Below are 10178 nucleotides of genomic sequence, written 5' to 3'. Positions count from 1 at the left end.
CGTCCATAAAATCATCCAGGTGCTTCGTCATTTTTTTTTTTTTTTTGAGAAAAATTCTAACTCTTTCGCAGGTGCTGGGAGAGAGTCTTCATCTTTCCTCTGAATACCTCGTCCAGGAGGCTAAGGTGGCATCCCTGACTTCTAGGGTGGAGGCATTGGAGGCAGAAAACTCGGGCTTAAAGAAGGACCTTATCGAGTCGATGGGCACAACGAATACTCTAAGGGAGCAGGCCAAGAAACTTTCTGAAGACCTTAGGGTGGAGCGTCAGCTGAACATCGAGAAGGATGATCAGATCGTGGCTGCCAAAGAGAGCCTCAAAACAATCGCTGCGAGATCGGTGGCAACCTTTCAAACCACTGACGAGTACAACACTGTGCTCTTCAGTTGGTACTTCAAGGGTTTCGAGCTTTTAAGGAGATATCTCGTTAAACACCCTTCGGGAGTAAACATGGAGGCACTTGATCTGGAGGAGGTGGATCAAGAGATGGCTGCTGACGAGGTGGTTCAATCATCTGCCACTGAGGCTGAGGCTCCAGCTGACGCTCCTGACGACGCTGCCCGCACTGAGGATGCCCCTGCTGATGATTCGACTGGACGAGTTTGAGACTTAGAAAAAATCCCTTTAAAAATTTCTTTCTGTTGTGGTGCCCGTTGTGTTTTGGGCTTTTTTATTTTTGTAAATCTATTTGCCAAACAATCTTTTTATTTTGGGAACAGTATCTTTAGCCCAGCATTTATGGGCTTTTAGTTGTAGAAACAATGGGCCTTTTTTAGCCTCTGAATTTTAATCTTATTTCTTACCCATACTTGTGATTGCCCGTTCCTCTTTTGTTTGATGCATGTTTGTAATTTGTCTTCGCCTAGGCAGGTTTTTTAATACTTAGCCGTTTCTGTCTCTTTAGTGATCTTCGTGGGTGACTTACATCCGTCTAGGCAGAATTTCGTCGCTTAGTCTTTTTAATCACTAAGTAATCTTCGTCATTGACTTACATCCGTCTAGGCGGAATTTTGTCAACTAACCTTCTTCGGCTTTTTAATCACGAAGTTATTTTCGTCATTGACTTACATCCGTCTAGGCGGAATCTTGTCAATTGGCCTTCTTCGGCTTTTTAATCACTCAGTGATCTTCGTTATTGACTTACATCCGTCTAGGCAGAATCTTGTCAATTAGCCTTTTTTGGCTTTTTAATCACTCAGTGATCTTTGTCATTGACTTACATCCGTCTAGGCGGAATCTTGTCAATTAGCCTTTTTTGGCTTTTTAATTACTAAGTTATATTCGTCGGTAACTTACATCCGTCTAGGCGGAATCTTGTTACTTGGCCACATTTTTGGCTTTTGTAAGTTTCCCCGGGTATGTTCACACATAAATATTGGCTGAATAATTTCTATATTGATTATAACTGATGGACATGTCTTTTCATTACATCTATTGATGGTACTTCTTCAAGTGTTTGATGTTCCATGGTCTCGGGAGCCTTTGTCCGTCTAAGGTCTCCAGGTGGTAGCTGCCTTGTCTGGAGTAGTGAATGACTTTGTATGGCCCCTCCCATGTGGGGCCAAGCTTTCCTTGGGCTAGATCTTTGGTTGCTTGGGTCACTTTGCGTAGGACGAGGTCCCCTATATTGAGTCTTCTGAGTTTCACCCTCATGTTGTAGTAGTCTGTCGTCTTTTTCTGGTACTCCGTCATCTTGCTGAGTGCTTTGTCTCTAACTTCGTCGAGGCAGTCTAGGTCAACTCGTAGCAGGTCGTCGTTTTCTTCTTCGTTAAATGCCTCTCTCCTGGTGCTCGTTATTCCCACTTCGACGGGAATCACTGCTTCGGTTCCGTAGGTGAGTCTGAAGGGGGTTTCCCCCGTTGGGGTTCTAACCGTCGTTCTGTAGGCCCACAAGACGTTGGGGAGTTCTTCTGGCCAGGCTCCTTTCGCATCGTCTAGCTTGGTCTTTATGATCTTGAGCAACGTGCGGTTCGTCACTTCCGTTTGTCCATTCGCTTGTGGGTGGCCGGGTGACGAGAACTTGTTCTTGATGCCTAAGCCCGAGCAGAAGTCCCTGAAACTCTGGCTATCGAATTGTCGTCCGTTGTCCGATATGATCGTCTGTGGTATCCCGAACCTGCAAACTATATTCTTCCATACAAACCCCTGGATTCGGGCCTCGGTGATGGTTGCCAATGCTTCTGCTTCAACCCACTTAGTGAAATAGTCAATAGCAACCAGTAAGAATTTTACCTGACCTTTGCCCTGAGGTAGTGGGCCGACGATGTCGATTCCCCATTGCGCGAACGGCCATGGAGATGTTATCGTCGTCAGCTTTTCTGATGGTAGCCTCTGAATGTTCCCGAACCTCTGACATTTGTCGCATCTTTTCACGAACCTTGCTGCGTCCTCTTGCATGGTTGGCCAGAAGAAACCTGCTCGGGTAATTTTTCTTACCAGAGATTTTGGGCCTGCATGATCTCCGCAGATCCCTTCATGAACTTCTCTCAGGACGTACTCGGCCTCTTCTTCGTCCACACACCTCAAGTAAGGCATTGAGAAGCCTCTTTTGTACAAGGCATCATTAAGGATTGTGAATCTGGCGGATCTCTTCTTTATCTTCTTTGCTTCGTCTGCGTTTTGGGGTAGGTGGCCATCCTGAAGGAATGATATTATGGGTGTCATCCAGTTATTTGTGCCTTCGACTGTGAGTGTTGAAACTTCTTCTATGCTGGGGTTTCTCTGTATCTCCATCATCAAGTCTGCCCTTGGATCTGTCTCTTCTGACGAGGCTATCTTCGAGACTTCGTCTGCAGCCATATTCTGACTTCTCGGAATTCGGACGAACTCCACTTTTTCGAACTCTTGAATCAAGCGTTTCGTCAATCTGAGGTACCTCTGCATTCTTTCCTCTTTTGCTTCGTATTCTCCTCTGACCTGCCCAATTATTACCTTTGAATCGTTCTGGACTAATAGGTTCTTAGCCCCGAGCTCTCTTCCAAGCCTCAGACCTGTTAGAATCCCTTCGTATTCAGCTTCGTTGTTGGTCGCCGGGAATCTTAGCCGTACCCCGTACTTTAGTATCTCACCCTCGGGAGTGGTTATGACGACCCCTACTCCTCCCCTTTTCTGTGTTGACGAACCGTCAGTCTGCACCATCCATGTTTCATCCCCGGTGGCAGGGCTCGGCTCGTCTGGACAGGTGAACTCGGCGATGAAGTCAGCTAGAGCTTGTGCTTTGATGGCCGTCCTGGGATGGTATTCCACGTCGAATTGGCTGAGTTCGATTGCCCATTGGACCATCCTCCCTGCTGCTTCGGGCCTGTTCATAGACTTCTTAATGGGTTGGTCCGTCATTACCACTATCGGGTTTGCCTGGAAGTATTGCCTGAGCTTGCGCGAAGCTACTATCAACGCAAACGTGATTTTCTCGATCTTTGGGTACTTGAATTCAGCTCCTTGGAAGGCTTGACTAACATAGTAGACTGGGAGCTGTTTCCTGTTTTCTTCTCGTATTAAGGCTGCACTAACGGCCGTAGAGGAAACGGCCAGGTATAAATAAAGGTTTTCACCTTCTTTGGACGGGCTCAAGAGCGGTGGGTTGCTGAGGTAGCGCTTCAGCTCTTGGAAGGCCGCTTCACATTCGTCAGTCCATTCGAAGGCCTGCTTCAGGGTCTTGAAGAATGGCAAGCACTTGTCCGTTGCTCTGGACACGAACCTGTTAAGCGCTGCAATCCGTCCCGTCAGCTTCTGGACTTCCTTGACGGACTTAGGCGATGCCATATTGAGTATGGCATGTACCTTCTCAGGGTTTGCTTCTATTCCTCTCTGGGACACCATGAACTCGAGGAATTTTCCGGAGGCGACACCGAAGACACACTTACCAGGGTTCAACTTCATTTGGTATTGCTTAAGGGTGTCGAATGTCTCCTTAAGGTCGTCCAGATGCTCCAGTTCCTCCTTGCTCTTGACGAGCATGTCGTCGACGTAAACTTCCACATTCCTGCCTATTTGTTTGACGAACATTCTGTTTACTAGCCTTTGATAGGTTGCTCCGGCATTCTTCAGACCAAAGGGCATTACCTTATAGCAGTAGAGTCCCTGACTGGTGATGAAGGCGGTCTTGTCCTGATCCTCGTCAGCCATTTTTATCTGGTTGTACCCTGAGAATGCATCCATGAATGTTAACAACTTATGCCCGGCCGTAGAGTCTACTAGCTGGTCTATCCTAGGGAGCGGGAAGCTGTCCTTTGGGCAGGCCTTGTTCAAGTCTGTGAAATCCACGCACATTCTCCATTTTCCATTTGCTTTCTTTACCAGGACGACATTGGCCAGCCAGTCTGGATAGTATACCTCTCTGATAAAGCCTGCAGTCAGGAGTTTGTTTACCTCGTCAGCAATTGCTTGGTCCCTTTCTGGCGCAAAGGTTCTTCGTCTCTGCTTGACGGGTCTTTTTTCGGGGTCTACATTCAGTTTGTGTTGAATAACTTCTGAAGATATACCTGGCATGTCGTCATGGCTCCAAGCAAAGACATCCAAGTTCTCCCTGAGAAATTGAATGAGTCTCGTCCTCATTTCAGGACTTAACATCGTCCCTATTTTGGTTGTTTTCGTTGTTTCCCCTTCGATTAATTCCACTACTTCCAGTGCTTCCGCTTTTTCTTCCTCTTCTTCTTCTACGATCCACGTGTGGTTCTCCTTAGCTGCTAAAACAGCTTGATAACACTCTCGAGCTAGAACTTGGTCTCCTTTTACCTCACCAACACCGTCATCTATTGGAAATTTCATCTTCAAGCAGTACGTGGATGTGGACGCCTTCCACTTGTTGAATGCTGGCCTTCCGATGATGACATTATATGATGACGGACTGTCAACTACTAAAAAGTCTACCTGACGAGTTAACTGTTTTGGGTCCGTCCCTACTGTGACCGTTAGCGTCACTATTCCTCTAAGATACACCATGTCACCGCTAAAACTGACGAGCGGAGAGTCAAATGGACGAAGTCTGTTGGGATCCAGCTTCAACTGTTGGAATGCGGAAAAGTAAATGATATCAGCAGAGCTACCATTGTCCATGAGGACCCTCTTTGTGTTGAACCCTTTTATAGTGAGCTTTATAACCAAGGGGTCATTGTGTGGCTGTTTCACTCCTCGGGAGTCACTCTCGTTGAAGGTCATATCCTGATCAGTTCGTCTCTGCTTTGGCAGATGTGTCACGTGGACGCTATTCACTTGTCGTTGATGTGTTTTCTTGAGTGATTTGAATGAGCCCCCAGTGGTAGGACCCTCGGCGATCGTCTGTATTTCCCCGACTATGTTTTGAGGGGGTTGTGATTGACGACCGTCGTTCCTGGAGGAGGACCCCTGTTGGCGTTTGTTTTCTTCTCCGAATTTGCTGTGTTCCCCCTTCTTTACGAATTTCTGCAACTTCCCCCTCCGTATCAACTCTTTTATCTGCTCTTTGAGATCCCTACAATCTTCAGTGTAGTGGCCGTGATCTTTATGGAATCGGCAGTATTTACTTTTGTCGCGGACGTTGGGAGATGAGTGTAGTGGTCGTGGCCACTTAAGATAATGCTCGTCCTTAATCTGCGCTAAAATTTTGTCAACAGGCATAACGAGAGGGGTGAATTTTACCGTTCTTGGATTTTTGTCGTCCTTCCTTCTGACTCCGTCACTGATTCGACGATCTGGACGGTCTCGCTTCTGCCCTCTGCGATCATCTTCTTTCCTTCCTTTGTCCCTTGGTCTATCCTCGTCCTTGATAGCAGCCAATGCGTCTTCGGCGTTCATGTACTTCTGCGCTTTGAGGAGCATTTCAGCCATCGTCTTTGAGGGGTTCTTTGCGAGTGAACTGACGAGATCCCTGGACCTCAGCCCTGCCTTGAAGGTTGTCAGCTGCATCATATCGTCGGCTTCGTCTACTTCCAGTGTTTCCCTCGTGAAACGTTGTACATATGACCTCAAGGTTTCTTTTTCTCCCTGCCTGACGGTGAGCAAGTGGTCAGCGGTCCTCTTTGGTCGTTGTCCTCCAATAAAGTGGCGTAGGAAAGCGTTGCTCAACTGCTCGAACGTATCGATTGACGATGTTGGCAACTTTGTGAACCACTCTCGGGCAGCCCCCCTGAGTGTAGTAGGGAAGGAGCGACACAAGATTTCATCTGGGGGCTGTTGAAGTCCCAGGGTCGTCTTGAAGGTGTTTAGATGATCTTGAGGGTCCTTCAGCCCGTCGAAGGGCTCGAGCTGAGGTAACCGAAATTTCGACGGCACTGGGCAGTCGAGAACCACTGTTGTGAAGGGTGAATCCGTTGCCCGGACCATCCGATCCACACTCCGCTCTGTTTTCTCTTTGATGGCGTTTCTTAGTTCGTCGATCTCCTTCCTCATCTCCCAAAGAATATCTGAATTTTGCTCGACGGGAGTGTTGGGCCTTCGATGGTCACTTCTTCTGTTGCTATCCCCCTCATCTTCCTGATTTCCCTTCGAACGATTTTCCTCTTGCTGAAGCCGTAATCTCAATTCTTGGTTTTGCTTAGTTAGTTCTTCAATGGTGGCTGCAAGGGTTTGAACTTGCTGAGCCAGGGTTGCAGCATCTTGATTAGACTCCATCTTGAAAAGAACAAGAACAGGGAACCACTATTTCCAGTCTGAACACGAAAACAATGTCGATTCCCACAGACGGCGCCAAACTGATAAGTGTAAACTTGTCAGTGATGTTCGTCGGACGGAGCTAATCCCTTTTTCCTTCCTGTTGTGCACACCGGTGTGGTGCCTGCCACAACGCCTCCGATGCCAAAGTTAGAATATAGGATCTTCTTTGTAAGAAAAGTAAAATGAACAAAAAAGAGCAAAAATGAACAGTATTCTTTCTTACTTGTCTCTCTTCCTCCTTGGTGGGAGTGTATGGGTTTTATATCTGCTCTCATCGTCCCTAGCCGTTGGAGGAGTTATGGAGGTCTTAATGCTCCATTGGGTAACGCTTCAAGACTGTGTAATGAGGTATCAATGTCTCCAAACGGTTCGTACAGTTGGAAGTATAACCGTTCAGTTGACTGCATTAAAGGGACTGAATTTCCTCGTCAGTACCGTGGCCTTCTGTGCTGCTCGTCCTGGGGACGTTCTCGTCCGTATGAGGACGATCATTCTCATAGATGGCTTCGTCAGTGCTTATTTACCTCGTCATCAGGTATAGTTTGTGTACTTTGACGTTTTAAATAAAAAGAAAATCAAAGAACAAAATTGTAACTGATTTACCTAAGAAATTGCTTTTGTTGACCTGTGGGGGTTCCAAGGTCGACTCGCCAACTGGATGTTAACGCTCCAAAGTCAAACGGAAAAGGGTCTTGTGCAGAGGACGTAGCTCCAAGGCAGAAATAAAAGGTATTCCAGACCCAGTGTTTATGAAACATACGAATATGATTGTTATTGAAACTAAAAACTAAAAATATTGTAATAAAATAATTTTTAAATGTGTAAATAGTACTGGAAAAAAAAAAATCTGAAAATGCAGAGGGGAAAGTGGACGCCGAATCCAAACAGCCACGATGTCTGACGTGGGAACATGAATCACATCGAAAAGCCTCACCTGATCGAGATCGAGATCCAATGTGAACATATAATTAACCCCGACATACACGTCGAAGTTTGGAATTTTATTCTTGTTGTCATAATTTCCATAATAAAAGATAAAATTAATGAGATACTATTTTTGCCTTGTTCAGGTTTCAAAGTGTAACAATCCTTTTTTCCTTGTGGAAAGCTTCTCAGGTTTCTTGCTAGCCGCCCAATATCCGGATTTGTATCGTAGTGCTCGGCGGATATGTTGGAATTTGTCCCAGTGTCTATAAAACCTGTATCTGAATTGTAGAATATACCAGTGCCATCATCCAACATCCAAGTAATCTTTGGTTGCCCCACAATCAATGCTTATGAATCCTAGATATATAATGCCAAAGAAGAGAGAGATATATAAATTTAGAACATACCAAACAACATTGAAAAGACAAGAAGAATTTGAGTTTGAAATTCAAAATAATTAAATTTTAAAAAAATGCTATATATTAAAGCTTTCTAATTGCAGTGAAAAATTTGAAGGAAAGTACATGATAAGAAACTACTCATATTCTGCTATGTAATGGAATCTCTCTCTCTCTCTCTCTCTCTCTCTCTAAAATATTAAGTATATATGTTTTGTTTACTTCTAGTATATATACAAATTACATTGTATTGATGCATGAGTTTGACTTATCTCTAGTACTTTTTTAATTGAAATCTCTTTTTGTTTTAATGAAAAACTGTCACATCATCCACCCACCCACTACCACTTATCATTGTATATTTAAAATAAAATAAAATGTCCAGTTAAAAAAAGTATTGAAAGTAAGCTAAATCTTTGATGCATAACTTTGTTATTATTATTAAACCCACTACCACTCTATTATGTAGAGTGGCTTGAATTCTCCCCCACGGATTGACCATAGACATTCTTTGAATTGTTTCCTAAACTCAGAACAACATAGCTTGAACTCGGACCTGAACTTTGATAGTAGCATTCCCATAATGTTGAGGTACGTGGTTTCCACTCATGAAAAGAATAAATAGATTTTGCCATTTTAAAACACCAATGAGAGAGAGTGTGTGTACTGGTTTGTATAAATCCTAATCATTAAGATGGCAAGATTCTCTATGCGTGAGTATGTAATATTAACTTAGCATCGATTGCTAGAGAATAAAAAGAAAAAAAAAAGAAAAAAAAGAAAGAAAAAAAAGAAAGAAAGTGCAAAGCAGTGTGATCATAATTGAAAGCTTCTTTTCATAAAATAATAATAATAATAATAATAACAGCAACAAAATAAAAGCTTCTGCCTTCGCAATATCTGTGGCAACAAGCAAGCATGTCTAAAGGCTACTAGGCTAGTTCCTGAAGAAAGGTTGGAAAAAAAAATGGTAGCTTTAAGATTAAGGGTCTTTGTTAATGGGGTCTTAGGATCTTTATTAATGGACTATTTAAAAAAATTAATACAATTTTTATGTGAAATATAATAAGTTTTTTTTTTTCATAAAATATTTTTGAAAGTATTTCATAAATCAATAATCTTAAGATCAATAACATACCTGGAGCAGGATCAACAAGTTTTCTTCCTGCATGTTCATTGCTTCCTTGAGCTAGTTTCCAATTGCCAAGAGTACCAATCACCATAACACGGACAACCCATGCTTTTAGAACCGAAATTGATTCACCCATGCTGGTCTTTATTAATGGCGTATCATGCTCATCTACTCAGAAGGAAGATAAATAGCACTTTAGGGCAAACGAATTCCGAATTTGGATGGAGATATTCTTATCCACGTATCTCCGTCCTTTATTCATCTCTCTTCGCAGTTAGCACATGATGGAAAAGGAAAAAAAATAAACAAACAATTGACTTATGTACAGGCCCCCGTTGACTGATTAATGATTTAGGCGCCGTGAAAGTCCCGTCGCTTGTTCTCTCTTCAGTTCATTGTCCCTATAGCCTATAAGTCAACCTTTCCCTTTGGACACGGCTCGAGTCTGGTGTTCTAGAAAATTAGATACTATATGGTCACATGTTTTAAGGAAAAAAAAAAAAATATATATATATATATATATATATATACCATACGGTCACATGTCTACATTGTATTGGAAACGCACTAAATCTAGGCCTTTCTTTTGAAGCATTTGTATTAACTTGAATAAAATTTTTGTCTATTTTAGTATAAAAAAATTTTACTTTTATTATATACACATTACTCTTCAAAATGTGCCTTTTTTTTTTTTTTTTGAAAGTTTCAAAAATACCAATATTAGATCCTATTTTACACCTATTTTATTATTAAATTATTAATTTTTTTATTACTCTCTCAAATCATCTCTTGAGTAAAAAAGTATTAAAAAAGATTTGTATGTAAATAATAACTATAAATATTTACAAAAATTTAAATCTAACACATTTATTTAAATGGACTGATGTGAGAGATTTTTGAAATTGAATTGTGAAAATTTATTCCTTATGCTATTATATATTGACTACATGTTTATAATGCCGTCTGCTATACTTGTTTTAGAAATCTTTTATATATATATATATATATATTTATAAAAACCAAATATAAAATGTGTAAATGAACGGTGTATCTTTTTTATAAACACATAATCATATTCAATCCCTAAAAAGA

The 10178-nt window shown here is 42.4% G+C and overlaps 1 protein-coding gene across 1 annotated transcript; it reads right to left on the bottom strand.

The window, feature by feature from the left end:
* Positions 1-1430: 1430 nt before the first annotated feature.
* LOC111985007 (uncharacterized) lies at positions 1431-6587 on the bottom strand. Its single transcript, XM_065769603.1, has one exon. It carries the CDS (start codon positions 6585-6587, stop codon positions 1431-1433), a length of 5157 nt encoding a protein of 1718 aa, XP_065625675.1.
* Between the last annotated feature and the right edge of the window lie 3591 nt (positions 6588-10178).

The sequence above is a fragment of the Quercus suber genome, unplaced genomic scaffold (genome assembly GCF_002906115.3).
Source record: "Quercus suber isolate HL8 unplaced genomic scaffold, Cork oak 2.0 scaffold_1218, whole genome shotgun sequence".
NCBI classification, from domain to species: domain Eukaryota; kingdom Viridiplantae; phylum Streptophyta; class Magnoliopsida; order Fagales; family Fagaceae; genus Quercus; species Quercus suber.
This window is presented reverse-complemented; position numbering and strand designations above follow the sequence as displayed.

Excerpts from the sequence above, each read along its gene's own strand:
- LOC111985007 (XM_065769603.1), bottom strand. The coding sequence starts at position 6,587 with ATGGAGTCTAATCAAGATGCTGCAACCCTGGCTCAGCAAGTTCAAACC.